This window comes from Plectropomus leopardus, chromosome 7 (genome assembly GCF_008729295.1).
Source record: "Plectropomus leopardus isolate mb chromosome 7, YSFRI_Pleo_2.0, whole genome shotgun sequence".
Classification (NCBI taxonomy): domain Eukaryota; kingdom Metazoa; phylum Chordata; class Actinopteri; order Perciformes; family Serranidae; genus Plectropomus; species Plectropomus leopardus.
The window spans coordinates 18,512,017-18,531,614 of NC_056469.1; the positions used below are offsets into that span (position 1 = coordinate 18,512,017).

The window sequence follows — 19,598 nt, forward strand, 5'->3', positions numbered from 1 at the left end:
TTAGATAAGCAACATGAGACAGCTTCAAGGACGACTGCAACCTGGTTTTATTGCTGTGAGGCATTTTCACTCACTGCCGTCATTGAGATTATTGCATGTCATAAAATACACTATATACTGTAAAATCAGTCTTTCCATGTTTAAATCTGTACAACAGCATTGGTGCGCCACCAAGTGGTGGCCTGAAGGACTTGTTTAAATCTCCAAAATGAATCTGAAGTATTTCAACACACACAAACATAAACTATATAGTTTATTACAATATTATGTACAAAATAAAGTTGCAACGAACACATGAATCTGGAGAGTTTAAAGAGGATTTGCTGTCAACATAAATATAAAACTGACAAAGACAAATGAACATTTTTACGTGATGGTATACGAGGAACATCCCTTTTTAAAACATACAACACAAGTACAAAAACATGGCATGTTTAAGGGACAATTCACATTTTTCAGTTCAAACATGACCATTATTATTCTTATTCTACGGGTCCCGTGGATGTATCTCAGTGAGCTAGCAACATGCATGACAGAAATGAACCCAAAAAAATAGAACCACTTCACAACACATTGCCATCTCAATGGGATATCGACAACAAAATCCAGCTAATGTTTGAAGAGAGTAAATGCAAATTTATGCAGGAAAAAAATGTGAACTACCCCTTTTAAAATGTGAGCCAGACAAAGCTGAATGAAGGTTAAAGCTGAATGTTACATAAAAATATCACTTTGAAAGTAAGAACAGCGTAAACACAGAAAATTCAAGCATTAGGTACTCCCCATCTTAAACTGCCAATACTGAAATTGACTTGGTACTTTAAAGTTAGTAGCACCATCAGAATTACCTGAATAAAGACTTAGGATGTAGATAGCATTTGTTAAAACAATGTTACTTGTCAATATATTCAACACTGTGCTGCCAAATGAATTAATTGAACTTAATAAAAAAGACGTAAGAGCTGCAGTTTTCTAAACTACAAACAAACGAGGCATGGTATTGAGAGCTCATGAACAATCATGTGTCAGCCTTTGGGCATTGTAATAAGTTCAGACACCATTGACCAGGTTAGATTTCTCCTCTCTCTGTTTATCCACTGCTTGGTCCATAGCCTCCAAAAACCTCTCAAGAGTCACTGTTGGTGTCTGCAGGCAAACAAACTGCATTAAAAGACTATATGACTCTTTTCCTCCCACACTCTGTAGAACAAAAACAAACACTTACCTTTACAAACAGCGCGTGGGCTAGAAATGGCAACTTCCTGAGCGCTCTTCCACTCAAACCTCTGCTTTTCCTGGAAATGAGAAGAAAAACAAAACATTAGCCTCTGGCAGTGCTGAGACGGTGTGATTTGGGCTCTATTGCATTACGGAAGGCTGCACTTACAGAGCAATGTTCCTCAGTTTCAGACTGTGTTCGGACACCTCACTCTTTGCAAAGCCCATCGTCTCAAGCTCAAACATGGTGAACAGCTGCTGCCGAGGGTAAATGATCTGGCACTGCACATATCACACATCATAAAGCACAGGCATATAGGAAATTCTACTTCAAATACTTCACTTGCACAGTGACCTTCTGCATATCAATAACTCACTGCGTGTTACAATGAATCAGCTTTTTTTGCACACCTTCACTGTGAATGGAGAATCCAAATGTGAACAATTTTCTCAAATCGAAGTAAACAGGGACTGCATTTAACAACAGCAAATCTATATCAAAACATCCGTTTACAAAAAACTCTGCAGTATTATTCAGTCTTATGTTCAGTACTTCTCAAATGTATGCATTTTTGTAAAGATATTGTGATTTTCAAACACTTATGTCTAGACTAGCACGTCCTGGGCGTGTGTGTGTGTATTAACTCTGCTTGAGCGGAGTTCAAAGGCGTGTGTGTGCCCAGGCATGCTACACCGACGTGCATTAGGCTGTTTTAAATCAGATTTTAGTGACAATGCATATGTTTGGGAAGTACTGAGCATACAACTGTCTAAATGACACTTGGATTATATTGCATGTGACAGTTTGCAAATGGATGTTTTGATTTAGTGTTGCTGTTGTTTTTTAAACGTAGCCCTTTCACTTCAATTCATCAAGAATTTTCTCCAGTTGTGGACTCTCCGTTCACTGTAGAGGCATGAAAAGAAAAACTTTGCACAGGGTGAATAATTGAAATAGAAATGGTCATTTTGAAGTGTAAAGTATGGTGAAGTATTCCTTTCAACAACTCATCCTATTAAATCAAAAGAACAGTTTTTTGTGCTGTTGCTGCTTCAGTTTATGACCATTTTAAAGCATGCTGATAATAAACCACAGGGAGGATTCAAGGTCTTGCTCAAGGACATTGAGACATGCGGACAGGAGAAGTAAGGGACTGAACCGCCAACCCACTGAGTCTACCTACTGAGACTTGTATCCCGTGGACACAATTATTTTGTCTTGTTTTAAAATACTGACCCTCGTTTTTATAAAATGCCCAAAATAAACAAGTAAAATCATCATATCCACGGATACTGAGGTGTTTTTCTCAAAAAAAAAAAAATAATGAAGAAAAGCTGCTTTGGTCACCTTCATCAGCTCCTCCAGGCAGGAGAGGTAGATGTTATAGATGCCCTTCTCTGATGGAGGTCCGATGTACTGCTTGATGTCAGCCCGGTCCACAAACGCCAAGTCTATCTTTTCTGTCACATTGGAGGTCGTCAAGATCACTACGTTGGAATGTCTAAAATACGAAAAAGTCAAAACAAACTTGTGTAATTAGGACAAAATGAAAGCCTGACGGAAGGATTTTCCAGTGGAAAGAATGCAAAACTTGTGGTGTGACATGCTATAAGATAAAGGTTTAAACAGTACATAAACTGTTTAGATTTCTGACCTTTTGATCTGATCCAGTTGAGTGAGAACCGAGTTGACCACTCGGATGGCATCAGAGGGCTCTGTCCCTGCCTGGCAGGCATTCCTCGCCGCTGTCAGACTCTCCACCTAACCACCACGAAAACATTAAAACATTGTCACAAAAGGAACAGCTTTTTGTAATAGAAAGAATTACCTTTTTAATGAGACTTTAGGAAAACTAATTTGGAAAAAGTGGATAATGTATATTTCCCTGAAACACCCTTCCTTTGTTTATATATATTCAACACACACACACACACACACACACACAGAAAAACAAAAACAAAAGGAGCAGCCTTTGTTACAGCAAGGACGCTCCTGTTTTCCTCTTTTCCAATAAGCTGATTTTTACCTCATCAATCAGAACAAACACAAGAGCATCTTTGTCGTCAATCAGTTGTTGGATCTTTTGAAACATCTTCGTGACCAGCTTACCGCTCTGTAACAAAAAGGCATGATGAAAACTTACACCAGCTCTAAATCATCCTCCAGTTAAACAAAGTAACGCAAAAAGGAGCCAGCTGTACCTCTGAGAACCACTTTGAGAACAAGCTGTGGCTGTTTATCTCGACAAATTGCCCATAAGAATACCTGCAGGGAGAGGAGTGTACTTTAAAATGAAAAGAGCAGGTGGAGCTGCTGCTGAAGCGGTTTCACACAAATGAGGATTGTCTTACCGACTCGACAGTCTGATTGACAGCTTCTGGGCGAGAGCTTTGCAGAGTGACGTTTTCCCTGTGCCCGGGGGTCCTGAATGTGGGAATGCACAAAGTGATAAATCAGTTATATTACGCATATCCTCCCTCACACGACCTCAACTAATTATAAAAGACTATTATTCTTCATTAATTACTTACCGTGAAGCAGAACAACACGGTTCCATGAAATCAGGTTGCTGTCGACATTTTTATCTGAGAAGTAAATTGTTGTCGTGACGTAATCCAAAAGCTGGAGGGAAATGAAAACAGTGTGGATTTTAGCAGTTAGAAGTGAAAAGGCTATGTAATCATTTTCATTTATCTCTCAATCATTTTTTTTTTCTTACCTGAGTTTTGACTCCGCTCTCATATACCAGACTCTCCCAAATCCCATGGAACTCAGCTGTTAAATAGAGATCATCATTTTAGGGGAACATTGAGCAAAGACTGGATTGTAACAAGCCAAATCTAATGGAAAGTGCAAATTAAAACAATGAAACTGAAAATATGATTTATTTATCACTGTTACATTAACCCATTGAAACCTGAACTGACATCAGTTTTCTGTGCTGCGTTCAGACACCTTTTACAAGCTATTGAACCCTTTGAAACCCGAGCAAAGTGGTATGATTTATTTGAAAAAAAAAAAAAAAAAACCAAAAACGGGGAAAAAAAAGGCAACGAACAACTTGGCAAGAAATGTCCCACAAATTTCAAGAAATTAATAAAGGGTGACAACAAAATGACCTCAAAAGAGGGTGGTTAGAAAAATTATTTAAAAAATAGGAGGAAAAATGTCTGGAAAACAGTATTTACTATTACTATAGATTTTTCATTTTAAAATTATCTTAAACAAAATATTATATATGTAGTTTTAAAATAAATACCAAAATAAATTCTTGGGGGTTATTTTCTTTGTCGTTTTTGATTTCTGCCAGATGAAACACGCTCAAAAGAACAAAGTCTTTGTTCAGAGCATATTGCACACCGCTTTATATAGCTCGCTGGTGATCAAGGTACAAAAAGGCAAGTTTACAGAAGTTGCAGGTAGCTTCTAATGATGCCATGAAAATATTACTCGAGAGACCTCGGTGGTGTAGTGCAAGTGAAATGTTTGTTGCTGCACGAGTCAGTACCATCCAAGCCGTATAAATGTATCTGCTGGCTTAATGACTGTGAGAAGGAAACAATACTAGTTCTATCTGACATAAGGTACAGCACTACACGCTGCCACTCCCAGCTGTGGAGACACTGGTAAAGTTGTCTCTTTGTAAGATATTATTTTTATGTTGATTTATTTCTTTCTATACCATGTTTTTATACTGTGTTTGTGTATGTTTCTATTGTATGTGGTGTTTTGTCTTTTTTGTATGGGCCCTGAGCCTGGAGTAAAGGATTGAATTAAAATTGAACTGAACTGCCTCTGAATGAATATTGTTTGTATGTGAAGAAAAAAATGCTTTCAGCCGATTTATCGTTATCAGATTCTCCTCAGTATCTGTATATTTAACTTAAAAATAATCCAATATCAGGGCTTTAATTCATACGATCTTGATTTGCTCCAAACAGTCATATCATATCATACTGATAAGCATACAGATGCATAGCATGAATGCATGAATCTAATCTTACAACAGCATCTGTTTTCCATGAAAAACTACAAACTTTTAACAGTCATCAAAGTATTCAGGTAGTGTGAGTCAATGTACTTGAGTCCCTTTTTGCCATGAAATTTGTGTTTTGAGGACATTTTGGGTCAAGTTTCACATTAAGACATACTGAATAACATCAATAACAATAATTCTTCCTGTGTTAAGTTTTCCCTGGCTGTCCAACTTCAGCTGGAAAGAAATCAAACTAAGAAAGCAAGAATTTCACCATGCTGTCCTCCACAGTGTTACCTGCTGGCAGCAACCAGTGATTGGCTGCTGAAAGCTCCTCATCGTCCTCCAGACTGAGCATGCTGGGTCCATCCTCATTCAGAGTGAAGATGTGAACGGAGACAGAGCAGCTCTTCAAATCAAGGGGCTGAGGGGGAAAAAAGTTAATGAAGAAAGAACAGATAAACAATAGCAAACAATAGCATATAAGATATATATGATGGGGAAAGAAACCCAAAATAACAGACCTGTGTTGCCAATTCCTCAATATCAACTATAGCCACAGATTCCACATGTTTCTGCAAAAAGTCTTCATCAAACTCGGTCCATCTGTAGTTTCCAAAAACCATGCTGTGGCGACTCAGTAGAGACAGAACATGTGTCCTCACCTCAGCCAGTTTAGCTGTGCTGAAATGTCAGAAAGAGTGGGGAAAAAATACAATGCCATTAAGCTAATTTGCTTATCATTAGGATAATAACTGATTATTTGCCCATACAAATATCAATATGCATATTGGTTTCTAGAATTAAGTCATTCCATGCATTTCTGTATGTATGCAAGCTTGCCTCTTTTTCAGATTTATTCAAAGACAAAGACAGTAACAGAATAACTAGGAGCAGCATGAGTGGCAATTGTAAAATACCATATCGTAAATCTAAATTTGGGCAATTAGCTTTTTCTACAAAGGGCTGTCAACACATTAGCAACTGAAATCAAACTGAGTCCTGGCTTAAAATCCTTCATAACAAAGGTTGAGTGCTGGTTAAAAGCAAACCAGAGCTGTACACAATCTTACCTAATGTCGCTGAAAATGTCCAAAGAGTATTAAATCTCTTGGTGTATTGTGGTATGTCTACTGCAATATGTGTATTGTTGTATATGTTTCTATGTATGTATTGTGGTATATGTACTATAGCATGTGCATTGTAGTATTAGTATCATGGTATATGTATTTTATTGTGCCCTCCATGTTTACAGTGTACCATGATGTTTGAAATTCAACATTTTAATAACGCCAGGTCTACATGTAAAAACCCAACTAGGGACAAGAGTTAAAAATTTGCAACAGCTACACCCTCTTTGTGCATCAGTCTCATATTCTGTATTGGAACTATGTTAAATTGCATCGTCCCTATCATATGAAATAAATTTGATTCAAATGTTTGGAAATACGACCTTAGCTCAGTTGTTTAATGGTAGGATGACACAAATGCCTCAAAACACAATCTATCATGGCATACTCTCCTGAAGGTTATGTTCAGGTAAGCAGTATTCGAGCGTGTGTGTGTGTGTCTTTGCTAGGGGTTAATGATACCGATAATGATTATTAGTACTTGATGAGACAGATAACTAATATTTGGAACCGATATGCATTTACAAAAACTATGAAATTATTTCTGTCGAAATTTAGACTTTGGAATATCACAAACTCCAACACAAAACTTTGTTTAAATGCCTTTAGCAAATCTTTATTCAAAACGGAAACTTTAAACATCGTATACAACAAGTTCCCAGCAACCTTTTTTTTTTACAAAGTCTAGTGGAAATTTAAATAAAAAATAGATAAATAAAAATATCTCCCTGAGATTTTACAAAGAGATTTTAAAAGTCCCTCCCATGCTGGTACTTTATTTGCACGAACTGCAGACTGCCTTTCCTGGTATTAACAGACGCACACTTTTACAATAATTAATGTTACCTGTGATTATAATAAAACACAGATAAAGATAATCGGCAGAATGCCAAATATCGGCTCCGACAATCGGCCAGACTGATAATCTGTCGGCCCTCGTCTTTTCTGTGTTCGGTGTAGGTTCTGTGGTTGAATATGGACTCCATACACGTATTCACTGACCTGTTTTTACAAAAAAAAACCCACCTGTGAGATTTAACATGGACCTCCACATTTATGTTTCGTTTGTGGTTTTCCACCTCCATTCTGTCACCGTCCATCCCTGTGAACCTGTGGACATAAGAGCAACAACGAAGAGCTTTAAAAGCAGCATTTTCCATTTTGTTGACGTTAGCTAAGGACGTTAAGTTGTAGCTAGCTAACATAGCTGGCTAACACTAACGTCCCTCAAATAGTAAAGCGAAACAGTTTGCAACATCATTAAAACAGAGAGCATACCTGAAACCATAAACGTTGTCAATATGATTACTTGTTTCGACCAAAGCTGCGGTGCTGAAGAAACTATCGACGGTCCGCCGTACTGTCAGAGAGCCGACTCGAATTCAGCGCGCTGATTTGTGACACCGGAAGTTCGGGGTATTACTTCCGCCTGACGCTAGCTTTCTTTCTGCTAAGAGTAACGCCAGTGAGCAGGAGCAACATCACTGAGATAAACACAAGTCTTCGGATTTGTTGATATCGTGAAGAGATGGGGAAAAAACACAAGAAACACAAACCGGAGTGGAGAACAGTTGATGGTACCCGAGTGCATTTTTGTCTTTGTCACCTTTTGTTTCAGCTAGCTTTATGTAAACTAGCTTAGCTTAGCTTGGCTGGCCAGCTTAAATGGAAATAACAGCAGATTTGCATTGTTGTTTTTGTAAAAATGTACCTCGACCAACGAGGTGCACATCTCTCATCTTTACTTTTCGGCTGCTGGTGATATAATATCCCTCTAACACGAGTTAGCATTTGATCCGTTCGTTTTAATTTGGTACTTATATATTTTTTGTAAGTTTGTGTTGTGTTTACGTTAATGTTGAGCTGTGTATTCGTGTTTTTATTATTATTATTATGAAATTATTATTTAGTTTGGTCTAAGTAACCACATAACCAGGTAAGCAAAAACACGAGCTATGAAGTTACCGACAACAAAACAACACAGCAGGATGCAAAACAATCCGATCTAACTACTTACAGCAGAAGGTTTTCTTCAGACTACTAGAGAAGCTAGAGACTATAACAGACATTTTTTAAATTATACACAACCTAAAATAATACTCAAAACTTAGTTACTCCCAATATACTAATGTCAGCATCATTCCATATGCTCCCCTCCAACTTCCACAACTTTTGACTTTGCACCATGAATTCCCATCTTAACTATCACCTTCATGTTGTTTGTTTTGGTTGTAGATTATGAAGACAAGGCTCTTGAGAAGCCCTTGAAGCTTGTGCTCAAAGTTGGAGGAAGTGAGGTGACGGAGCTCTCTGGCTCGGGCCATGACTCCAGCTACTACGATGACAGGTCAGACTATGAGCGAGAACGCCACAAAGAGAAAAAGAAGAAGAAGAAGAAAAAGTCTGAAAAGGATAAAGACAAATATGTGGATGATGAGGAGAGAAGACGGCGGAAGGTTTGTTTACACAGTCGAAATTATAGCACCTGTTTTTGTGTCTCTATGAGTTAAAAATTGGCTTTCATCCCATCCTATAGGAGGAAAAGAGAAAGAAGCGAGAGCGAGAGCAGAATGAATCAGAAGCAGCAGCCTCTACAGTTGCCAGCTCTGGTGTGCCTGTTGAACCTTTTACATTGACAAAAACTATAAGTATTGCATTAGAGGTAAGTAAACTTAACTTAAGCCATACAATATGACTGTTACGTTTGTAATGACTCTTCTAACAAATCACTGGCATCACAACTTCTTCCTTTCAGCCAGAAGAGAAGAAAAAGAAGAAAGAGAGGGAGAGAGAGCTTGAGCTGGAGCCTGAAGTGGACGAGTTTCACCCCAGTGTGAAGTTGGAAGTGGAACAGCAAGGAGACAGGCCGGTCCGAGCATGCAGGACACAGCATGGTAAGAATGTCTGTCTGCGAGGACAATGTGAATTGTTTTAACGATAACTCACTTGTAAATGTGCTCATAAATATCTGTATTTATTTTTGTTTGCCAAATGCAGAGAGTGAAACCACTCCTCGTCAACAACTGCTGGAGCACTTTCTGAGGCAGCTGCAGAGGTGAGGAACTCTGATTTAGCGTAATTACTGCATCCACGTTTAATGTCGGCCCTCGTATCCTTCGAGCACCACAGCGCTGCTGCTTAAGTGTTTTGACTAGATCACAGTCAATACTTAAAGATCCAGAAGACTAAGGGCTGAGGTGGGACTGATACTAGTCTCTGAGGATGAATCCTGATGTTTTCGGTGACCCAACCTTTCCTAGTACACTAACACCATCAGGCTCATGCACACAAGAAATATCATTAAATAAGTGGAATATTACTGAGCATAATCTAACTCCTCAAAACATAAAACATTTACATTTTCAAACACAAGTTTATATTGAATCGCTTTTGATCACATTATGATGTCGTCTGGTTCCTCAAATCACAGCACATGCAAGATCCATACATATTGATCATATTGACCTGACAGATAATGTACACCTGCAAGATCACACTCAAAAATACAAGTCTAAACACATGTGGTTCTGTACTGAATAACGCCATGCTTACCTTTCCAGGAAAGACCCCCATGGATTCTTTTCATTTCCAGTAACAGATGCAATCGCTCCTGGTTACTCAATGATCATCAAACATCCCATGGACTTCAGCACCATGAAAGACAAGATTAGAAACAATGACTACAACACAGTTACAGAATTCAAGGTGAGGATGCTTTTTAACACAAAGAGGGAGTACGGCATGGTAAAAAAAAGTTTTTCTTTTGAGAGAATTATAAACATGTGTAAACAAAGTTTGCCTTCATACCTGTTTGAACACTTTTTTGCCTTCAGGCAGACTTTAAACTGATGTGTGACAATGCCATGGTGTACAACCGACCAGAGACTGTCTATTACAAGGCTGCCAAGAAACTGCTGCATACAGGATTCAAGATGATGAGCAAGGTAATGAGGTCTAATGATGTAAGGATAAACACTTTTTTATACTAGATGTGTCCTTGTAACACCAACTGTCTCCATGCTAGCTGTCTTGTGGTTTTAGCTTTTGATTGTGTATTTTTATAGGTAATTTTTGTGACTTAAAAACTTCAAATTATTAATTATTATCAAACTATCAAATGATCACTATAACATGCAAACATAAACAAGGGACTTGTTTCTGCCTCAAAATGTATTTTCATAAATTGTACAATTAAGTTTTAATTTGTGAATTTGAATAAGCTGAACAGCAGACAGAACAGACTGCAGTAATGTTGTCATCTTGAGTCAAATCATGGCACTGCTCCATATACAGTGAATAATGAATTATAATCAAAGCACTACAGCATATTGTAGTTTCCAGCAGCTGAGCAGTGTCAGTCCTGTACATACATACAACTTATTTGGATGAAGAAACGCAAACAAAGTCAGCACAAAAAAGTCGGTCACAAATGTTTTGTCAAAAGTACAAAGTTCATCATCTAATGACAATCAATAATTCTATTTCAGGGTTAAAAGATTACTGTAATAATCATTAGAAACTTTCTGCTGGCTGCTTCTACTGCATTGCCCTTCTTATCCTTACATTTCCTGCTAAGCAAACGAAGTTAAGTGTTGCTCCCTTTTCCTCTGCCCTGTGTACAGGAACGGCTGTTGGCTTTGAAACGCAGCATGTCTTTCATGCAGGACATGGACTTCACCCAGCAGGCAGCTATTTTGGGAGATGAAGACCTTGCAGCTGATTTACCTCCCCCAGAGATAGTCCCCATCCCAGCAGAATCAGCTAAGAAGTCCAAGAAACAACCAGTCAAAGACATGAAGGAAGCCATCAGGTATGCTCTTAATTGGAATATCTACATGAAATACGACTTTCTGTGAGCATTCAAGGAATGAAATGTGGTCAGAAAGGCAAGTAGGGAAGTCCTGGGCATTTGACGATCTGTGATTTAGCACCCTGTCAGTATAATGATCAGTGTCACTTCTGTTTTCTCAGTTACCTGTTTGAACCAGAGGGAAACGCCTGCAGCTTGACTGACAGTACAGCAGAGGAGCACGTCCTGGCACTGGTTGAGCATTCTGCAGATGAAGCTCGGGATCGGATCAACAGATATATGCCCAACTCCAAGGTTCTCCTCTTAACTTACTGTTTTCATTTATGCATACTGTGTCTACCAGCTATACCAATATTTTATGACATGAAATGAAAAGTGTTAGTAAGGGTTCCACAGTTAAATGAGTTTCATACTTTGAGTGTAGTTTGTAGTGACGAGATATTTGTCTGTTCTTTGTTTTCAGATGGGGCACCTGCGTAAAGAGCAAGACGGTTCTCTTCTATACACGGTCGTAAACCAGCTTGATCCTGATGCAGAAGGTTTGTTATCACTGTGTGACTTTTACACGTCTTTCGAAACCTGATGTTACACAGTACCAGCACTATGTTTGTGTGATTATTCTTAATTTTTTGCAGAAGAGGAGACTCATAAAGTGGACCTGAGTTCTCTGTCAAATAAGCTTCTGCCTGGATTAACAACCTTGGGTTTCAAAGATGACAGGAGACACAAAGGTATGGAATAAAGATCACTTTTTTTGATTTTATTCATATTAGACATTTAAAGCTGATTATAAACAATTACCAGAATTGCCACAAAGTCTATGGTTTATAAATGATTTTGCTTTTTTTTTCTTGCTCTGTATAGTAACGTTTCTGAGCAGTGCCTACAATGTTCAGACCCTCCAGAAGAACTCCATATTTTCAGACCTGCTACCCGATGAGGTGGACACACTCTATTCAGCATACGGAGACGACACAGGGGTACAATGTGCTCTCAGGTAGGAGGACCTTTCTATAATGGGTTAAACTTAGATTGACCTAGTGAAAAAAATGTGACTCTGTTTTCAACTTGTAATGTTTTTACTTTCACCCAAAGCATACAAGAGTTTGTCAAGGGCTGCGGAGGCGTCACGAAGCGTTGGGTTGACAGACTTCTGGACAAGATGACAGCGGGCGATCACACTAAAGCTGTCGGTCAAATCCGACAGGTATCTGACTTATGCTTAACACACATCACTTTATCGCGTCTGTCAGTCTTCAAGGTTTCCTTGACCAACTCTGCCAGCATAGTCTCTGGCCTTTAATGTGTATGTTGCCTATTTTACATTTCAGAAAAGAAACATCACGCTTAAACCTGATGAAACCAAATCTAACATCTGTGACATGCAGGTATGTTGGAGTTTGTGAAACAGTGATGGTGCATTTAAATAGTTGCCTGGCTGTCTGATTAAAGCTGGTTTTGCTCAGATGGCAGATGGCACTGGCCTGGGAGAGAGTGGCTCCGTCCTGGACTTCATGTCAATGAAGAACTATCCTGATATGTCTCTGGATATATCCGTGCTGAACTCATTAGGTGATTATCCCCATCAATCCTATGAGTTGATTCATTCAAGTGTACACAGATAATCCAATTATAACCTAATTAAGGTTGTAAAATGAGCAAGGAGTCCATGAATTGCTAAACTTGCATCAATGGGATTAGGCCCTCAGTCTCAGTTAGAGAGTAAGATGTGTGGTGTTGCAGTGTTAAAGGGCATTAAGCTATGTAATCACCTTAATCCTATTAAAACTCAGGTTTTACTTTAGTTTTACTACATTTTGGAAAACACAGTGGTCAAGCTACTTGAAAAATATATTACAGAACTTCTTGATACAATGCTTCACTCTGTCTTTTCTGCTTTAACTTGTAGCAGTGCCTTTTTTTCTTGACCCTTTTAATGTCCTACAATGATTTTACCTTTCCTCTTTCTTTTATCAGGTAAAACAGTGAAAAAAGAGCCAGGCAACGAGGAGGGCCAGCAGCACTTTGACGATGCAGACAAACTCCTGCAGGAGTTCCAGGAGGCTCAGGTGGACAGAGTTGGCTCCAGACCCTCATCCAACCTGTCCTCCCTCTCCAATGCGTCAGAGAGGGACCAGCACCACTTAGGTATCTGTAGTAGGGGTCAGATTCAAAAACAAAGTGCTCAAAAAGGAGCACTGGTAATGCTTTTCATCATCGCTTACATCATATTATTTCCATTAGTTTGCTTAAAAGCTGTAATACTATGTTGCTTAACTTCTAGGCAGATATCAAATTTTATGTTCCACTTCCACGTTTCTGCAATAGTTTCATCACTCTCCGTTAAACGACGACACCACTGCAACAATAACCACATTTTCTTTTATCTGTAGGGAGCCCACCACACCTGGGTGTCGGAGACCAGTCTGAAATGGTCCATGATCCCTACGAGTTCCTGCAATCTCCAGAGCCAGAGAGCACAGCCAACAGCTGACCACGCACACTGCCGTTTTATTATCCTGGTGTAAACAGTACTGGGTGCTCAGTCTTGGACTGTTTCAACACTGTGGAAAAAGCAGGAGCCTCTGATCTGTTTTAAAGACTGATTGTACAGACTGTGTAGTGTAATCTTATGGTTTTGTATGAGTGCAACACTTTGAAAATAAATGCTTGTACCTGTATTTATATTTCTGTTTGGTTCAATTAGAAACTATTATCCAGGGGTCCTGTGAGTCCTTAAAAAGTCTTAAGCCTGGGAAGACGGATTTTATGCGACAGATATTTTAGAGGTTGTGAGGCTGCAGAGTCAGATTTCAAAGCAGTATACCTCCATCCTTAAATTGAGCAACATTTGCTTTTGTACGATATCTCAGTATGAGAAGACAAAATAGGGAAGTGAAACCAAAGCAATATTTATTTATCATTTACATTCCGTGTAAAGTTACATGAGAAACTTGAGATGTAAGTGAGCCATGAAAGAGTTTGGCTTTATTTTGAAAGCAGAAGTGTCATATCAGTTCCCTTTTGCTCTTATGGGAGAAAGAGCCGTAACTATGTTGAGGGGGTTATATTCTCCAAGGTCTTAAAGTATGAATAAGAACTGAGAAGACTGAACAAGATAAGTGCGCACGTATCCAGTCAATGAAGGGACACAATAAATATGGGTATCTTGAAGAGTGCTGCAGTGCGCATGCGCAGCAGGACAGTTTCCATAGCGCCGCTCCGACCTGCTGAGTGAGTTGATTCTTCAACTTCTGATTCACGTCCTTCAGGGACACAATAACGAGGACGGTGTGGCATTTTATCCACGTTACCGAGTGTCTTTTTTAATCGATTCGCTTTGTCCAGAAGATATGTCTTGTTCATGATGTGAATTTTATTTATTGGGACACCTGCTAGGCTGATAAAGCAATCATAGGATGTCAAGCGTTGGAAATCTCCGTCTTTATTTGAACAGGAGCAGAATGTTGTAATCTCATGGTCGTTTTCTTTCAACGGCAAAAGTAAGTCATTTTTCATGGATTAAAACTTCACACAGACATAGTATTCTATAGATTATTAATGTCATTACTTTATTGCTTATTTTAAGACGTAAAAAATGTTACTTTAATTGTGAATTTGACACAAAATGCGGGTGGAGATCAAATTAAAGCAGGGAACCTTTAACTTGGTTAACTAACGCTAGTATCTTTAGTTTTTAAGCAAATTAAAGACAACAAAACAAACCATAAGGAAGAAAAACAGCCAGAAAGCTTATTAGCTGCTACTTCTAGCATTAAATGCAGTCACTGGCCTAATGCAGTGAGGTACAAAAAGCATTATTCATTGTTTAAAAGCCCACAAATTGTTGTTTCTTTTCAGATTTTTGGCTAATGTTGTTTAACTTTGGTTAGGTTAGTGTTGTGTCATGCTTTAGGCCAGGAGCAAAACCTGTGATCTTACAAGGCCTTTTACGGAGAAAAGGATGTAGCACTTTTACTGTGGATCAGCTGTTTTCTGTAGGCTATGTCACAATATCCTCCTTGTTATTAACATGCAGTGGATAAGGCGCTTTCTACTGCCTCTATCACATAATACACAGCCAGTTTATTAAAGTAATTTGTCTAAAATTAATGTAATGTTCAGGTTTTGCTGAAACAGTTGAGAAAGTTGTTGATTCAACTTTATGGTCATTTTGTGGGCTTTATGTGGTGCTTCTATTAAATTGTGGTTATGATTTGTTTACCCTGTTTATACCAATGAGGTTGTTTTCGTCGCCAGTGTATTATGTGTACCAAGCTTAAACTTGTGTACTGAGAGTCCATAATGGCTGAATAGTCACTATCATTATGCTCAGCTTATTTTTCTAACTCATTTCCCTAGCAAATGCAGCAACGCTCTGCTAGAGCTAGACTTGCGTGTAGTGTGTGTGTGTGTGTGTGTGCGTGTGCGTGCGTGTGCGTGTGTGTAATGTGTGGATGGATGTTTCAAGGTGCCTAGTGGAAACTTTCTAGACTGACAGTGTTTATTTAACTCATGTGCTGTCTAGATGAACTGCTTGAGTCAAAGGCTAAGAAGGACAGCTCCCATGCAGGGCAGCAGTAGAAATGAGCTGGTCCCCTCCAAGCCTCCCAGGATGAACGGATGGTCGTGGCCCCCGCAGGCTTTCCAAGTGATTGGCTGGCTGGTGTACAGCTACCTCGCCATAGTCAGCTTTGGCATCTACATCCCTCTTCTGCCTCTGCCATGGAGCTATGTGGTCTATGCCGTATCCTTAACACACAGCTGAAACCTTGCCGTCTTTGTAACTGACTGTTAAGTGTGCAGCAATTGGTCTTTTCAGATTTGAATATGGAGCAAACATTAGTCTCTGCTACGGTTTTGTTTGGGCTGCTGGATAAGACAAGGATGCTCTTGTGTGGGCTGTCTGTATGGGCTCCAGTCACACCAGACGTGACTCTGTCTCTGTTTCTGTGGTCTCTAGTAAGCCCAAAAGACATAATCAGTGGTGTTTTTGTCACATGTTGAATGCTGCATGATGTCAACACTGGTTCATTTAGCTGAAGCTTTGCTCAGCTATAAGAACAGTTGATTTCTTCACTCAAAGGATCCAAAATGCAACAGTGTGCATTTTCTTGTTGATTACTATTCTGCACTATATTATCACATATTGCTGTATTTTTCCCATACTTTTGCTATTTTCTTTGACTCTTGTTGTGAACAGCTGACGGGTATAACATTTATTGTACACTTTTTTACCCATATTGCTGCTATGACTATAGACCCGGCAGATGTCAGTGTGAGGGCCAAACCGAGCTATTCCAGTCCAATGCCGCTTTTTGACCGGAAGAAGCAACCACATGTCATCCAGAACCTACACTGTTATCTGTGTGATGTCAAGGTGTACGTATCAAAGCAATAGTCTCTAATGTCATTTTGCTGGTTAAAGGGACAGCTCACCCCAAAACCATATAACATATTTAAACTCTTACCTGTAGTGCTACTGATCAATCTAGATTTTGGTGTAAATTGCAATGTTGTAAATATTTTCCGTAGAGCAATCAGCCTTCTATGAAATGTAATGGAACGAGATGGCACTTGGCTTGTATACACCAAAGTATACATTTGGAAAACTCAACAGCAATGTTTCTCTCCAGAAATCATGACCCGGTTACTCAAGATAATGCAATTTTTGGGTGAACTGTTCCTTTAAGTCAATAGAGATATCATTCGTCTGTCATGAAAATATTGTGTTTGGTGACATTTAACATAATCAATCTTTCATGTAGCGGCCCCAAAGTAAAACACTGTAGTGTGTGCAACAAGTGTGTGGAAGACTTCGATCACCACTGTAAATGGCTGAACACCTGTGTGGGTGGCAGAAACTATGGGTAAGTTTTGGATGAACTAGTGTGCTTTCTCTATATGATTTCATGGCTGATGTTCGAAAAAAAAACTTGGAATGCTTTCAAATTGACATCAGGTTTTGTGTGTTGCCTTTAGGTGCTTCTTTGTGGCACTCCTCTCTGCTACACTAGGTGTCTTCCTGCTTGTTGTTGTTATCTTGTTCATATTTATTCAGCATTACCTGGATCCAAACAGCCTGCGGACCGCTCCACAGTTTGACAGTGAGTCGCCATAATATTGAAATTTCTTAAAAACTGCTGTGATAATAATTTATGTTAACTGCATTATTAAAGGCTGTATGTTTGTTGTTGTTTTGTTCCTTCTTTCTGTAGGTATGCTGGGGAATGGTACCTGGCTGGTATTTTTACCCTTAGCACCTATTAAGACTAGTTCAGCTGGTCTCCTTATATTAGCCTTTATAACAGCCATGCTGAGCATCACCTGCCTGCTGCTGCTTGGCCATCTGCTTGGCTTCCACTTCTACCTCTGTGAGTCACAATCTTCAAAACAGACATTCTATGGGACTCTTTTTTTCTTCATTCAGTCATTTATCCTCACCACTCTGCACTTGGCTTCACAGTTTATAAAGGCATAAGCACATATGATTACATAAAACGCCAGCGCCAAAAAGAAGCCAGAAACGTTGAGGCAGGGAATCCACAAGATGCAAAAGTCAGCTGCAAGACCACACAGGTGAGATCTGTCCTTTGCCTCTCACTGTCACACACTTGTTCATTCTGAAATGTGTAAAAATGTTGTTTTTTTTTCCTTTATAAAGAATCAAGAGAGCTCAATTGACTGTGAGCCAGCATTATCGCAGAGTGCAGGGTAAAACAAATTGCTTACGTTTCTCGATAGACTATTATTAAATGTGATATTGCAGATAATTAATTCCGGTCTGGTTTCACTGCAGCACCTGCAAATTTGATGATAGAGGCCCACTCACAAGCCGATTTTCGGAGTCCATATGCACTGAGGTAAGCATGTCAACTATCATTTCCTTTTGAATGAATTTACACATATCAAATGGGTAATACTGCATTAAAATCTGTTTTTGGTCCAGTTGGAAAACTTTAAGAAGTCAGCAGAAAAGGAGAATAGTTTCCATTATGGCACAGAAAATCCCAAAGAGAACACAGCAAGTAAGTATTTAAAGTATGTAAATGACCTGGAATTGAATGAATGAATGTGCATACGGCTTCATTACACAAAGATTTGGACTGTTGTCAGTCAATTTTTCTTAGTATGGAGTACCAAAGAACAGTAGTCCATGCAGTTTGTGCATAAAACGTATCTCTTTTTGTTTCCTGTGTCTGAAAGGGGAAATGTCTATGAGCAACACCAAAAGCTGGAAGCCTGACACTGAAGAGGCTCAGAGCGCTGATGTGAAGTCTGCTCCCCGTGTTCCAGGAATGCAGGACCCTCTCGGTAGCTCTGTTATGACTCCACACGATACTGAGCAGTAACTGAAGTCTGCATGGTTGTGCATCAGGATATGCTGCTCCGAGGAATGATTTATTATGACGATATGCTTCATGAAACTGAGCCACACAACCATGGAGCATTGCTGATGAGGACAAAGGACAGTTTGATACGCATCATGGAACTTTTTTTTCATCCAGTGGATATTTTGTATGCAGTCTGATGTGGACTTGTCGTATTTTGTTCCTTTTTATCTGGACTGGTGTTTTTATGACGACAGATGAATTATTTAAAGCATTGTTTTATCTCACTGACTTGTACAGAGGGCCAAAGTCCAGCAGCTCCACTTCCAGTTTAGCCTCTGTTCCACTAGCGTGAGTCAGATTGGTGGATTTTGGCATCCTCATCAAAGGCTTAAACGTGATACTGGAGTTTACTATTTATATTCTAAGCCAAATGGATCATCATCATACATCTTGTCACTTTATCTGTTGGCTAAAATGAGAGCCTTATATGGTAAAATACATTGACTAACTTAGTAGTGAAGCTGGTACTAGCCTGAAAAGGGCACAGCACTTCAGCTCTCTATTGCTGTTTTATTAACTGTTGATTTCACAAAGCTGACAGTGTTCAGCGACTGTTTTAACTGGATTTGATAGTAAAGAATGTTAATTTACATTTTCATGTTTGCTGCATTGTTTTCTTTAGCCTACTGGCCCACACAGTGGCACTATAGACAGCCAAACTCCCACCACCTCTAACTTCTACAACTTTATATTCTAAGCTGAATACAGTAGACATTGACTGGTTGGATTTGCCAGCAACATATGAACATTCATTCATCAGGGACAGCTTTATCTATAGCTAAGACTCATGTTGGGTTAGAGACAGAGCATTGCAGAGGGTCTTTGAAGATGAGAATGCAGATAAAGCCCTGTCTGTTTATGTATTTCTCTCTATTTTAACCATACCAGAGGAAAAAAAGGCACCACTGGACACATCAATGCAAAACACTCAATTTAGGGAAGTATTCACCACCTCAAAATGTATCAGTCGAGTTAAATGGATATCCTGTTAATTGCATGGTTACATCCACAGAGGAATAGCAAAAAATTATCTAGCAAAAAATTATCAGGTGTTGCAGATGTGTTCCAT

The 19,598-nt window shown here is 39.1% G+C and overlaps 3 protein-coding genes across 4 annotated transcripts; 2 read left to right on the forward strand and 1 right to left on the reverse strand.

Annotated features, from left to right (window-relative positions):
- Positions 1–288: 288 nt before the first annotated feature.
- On the reverse strand, positions 289–7,721 carry trip13 (thyroid hormone receptor interactor 13). Its single transcript, XM_042490383.1, has 14 exons — positions 7,604–7,721; positions 7,352–7,435; positions 5,720–5,879; positions 5,493–5,619; positions 3,939–3,994; positions 3,751–3,841; positions 3,571–3,643; positions 3,421–3,484; positions 3,246–3,332; positions 2,874–2,980; positions 2,567–2,720; positions 1,388–1,500; positions 1,226–1,295; positions 289–1,146 (listed from the first exon to the last, which is right to left on the reverse strand). The coding sequence occupies exons 2-14, from the start codon at positions 7,423–7,425 to the stop codon at positions 1,051–1,053; spliced, it is 1,272 nt and encodes a 423-aa protein (XP_042346317.1). The 5' UTR covers positions 7,426–7,435; positions 7,604–7,721; the 3' UTR covers positions 289–1,050.
- A 43-nt stretch (positions 7,722–7,764) lies between these two features.
- brd9 (bromodomain containing 9) lies at positions 7,765–13,816 on the forward strand. The gene is made up of 17 exons (XM_042490382.1): positions 7,765–7,902; positions 8,561–8,781; positions 8,862–8,987; positions 9,081–9,219; positions 9,323–9,380; positions 9,886–10,030; positions 10,159–10,269; positions 10,948–11,135; positions 11,297–11,429; positions 11,599–11,674; positions 11,771–11,866; positions 12,000–12,132; positions 12,231–12,342; positions 12,467–12,523; positions 12,602–12,707; positions 13,113–13,283; positions 13,529–13,816. The coding sequence occupies exons 1-17, from the start codon at positions 7,854–7,856 to the stop codon at positions 13,627–13,629; spliced, it is 2,022 nt and encodes a 673-aa protein (XP_042346316.1). The 5' UTR covers positions 7,765–7,853; the 3' UTR covers positions 13,630–13,816.
- A 370-nt stretch (positions 13,817–14,186) lies between these two features.
- On the forward strand, positions 14,187–19,121 carry zdhhc11 (zinc finger DHHC-type containing 11). Of its 2 annotated transcripts, none has more exons than XM_042490144.1 (11): positions 14,187–14,369; positions 15,664–15,882; positions 16,339–16,517; positions 16,904–17,005; positions 17,118–17,242; positions 17,354–17,509; positions 17,602–17,714; positions 17,800–17,849; positions 17,935–17,998; positions 18,085–18,163; positions 18,342–19,121. In XM_042490144.1, exons 2-11 carry the CDS (start codon positions 15,664–15,666, stop codon positions 18,485–18,487), a joined length of 1,233 nt encoding a protein of 410 aa, XP_042346078.1. In that variant the 5' UTR covers positions 14,187–14,369; the 3' UTR covers positions 18,488–19,121. The 2 variants fall into 2 exon arrangements, with proteins under 2 accessions (XP_042346078.1, XP_042346077.1); XM_042490143.1 differs by lacking the exon at positions 14,187–14,369 and adding an exon at positions 14,381–14,638.
- Positions 19,122–19,598: the final 477 nt, after the last annotated feature.

Excerpts from the sequence above, each read along its gene's own strand:
- trip13 (XM_042490383.1), bottom strand. The coding sequence starts at position 7,425 with ATGGACGGTGACAGAATGGAGGTGGAAAACCACAAACGAAACATAAAT. Across the intron at positions 5,880-7,351 it reads GTCCATGTTAAATCTCACAG|CACAGCTAAACTGGCTGAGG; the intron begins GTGGGTTTTTTT and ends CTGACATTTCAG. Across the intron at positions 3,485-3,570 it reads TCAATCAGACTGTCGAGTCG|GTATTCTTATGGGCAATTTG; the intron begins GTAAGACAATCC and ends CTCTCCCTGCAG.
- brd9 (XM_042490382.1), top strand. The coding sequence starts at position 7,854 with ATGGGGAAAAAACACAAGAAACACAAACCGGAGTGGAGAACAGTTGAT. Across the intron at positions 9,381-9,885 it reads TTTCTGAGGCAGCTGCAGAG|GAAAGACCCCCATGGATTCT; the intron begins GTGAGGAACTCT and ends TTACCTTTCCAG. Across the intron at positions 12,343-12,466 it reads CTGTCGGTCAAATCCGACAG|AAAAGAAACATCACGCTTAA; the intron begins GTATCTGACTTA and ends TTTACATTTCAG.
- zdhhc11 (XM_042490144.1), top strand. The coding sequence starts at position 15,664 with ATGAACTGCTTGAGTCAAAGGCTAAGAAGGACAGCTCCCATGCAGGGC. Across the intron at positions 17,243-17,353 it reads GACCGCTCCACAGTTTGACA|GTATGCTGGGGAATGGTACC; the intron begins GTGAGTCGCCAT and ends TTCTTTCTGTAG. Across the intron at positions 17,715-17,799 it reads TCAGCTGCAAGACCACACAG|AATCAAGAGAGCTCAATTGA; the intron begins GTGAGATCTGTC and ends TCCTTTATAAAG.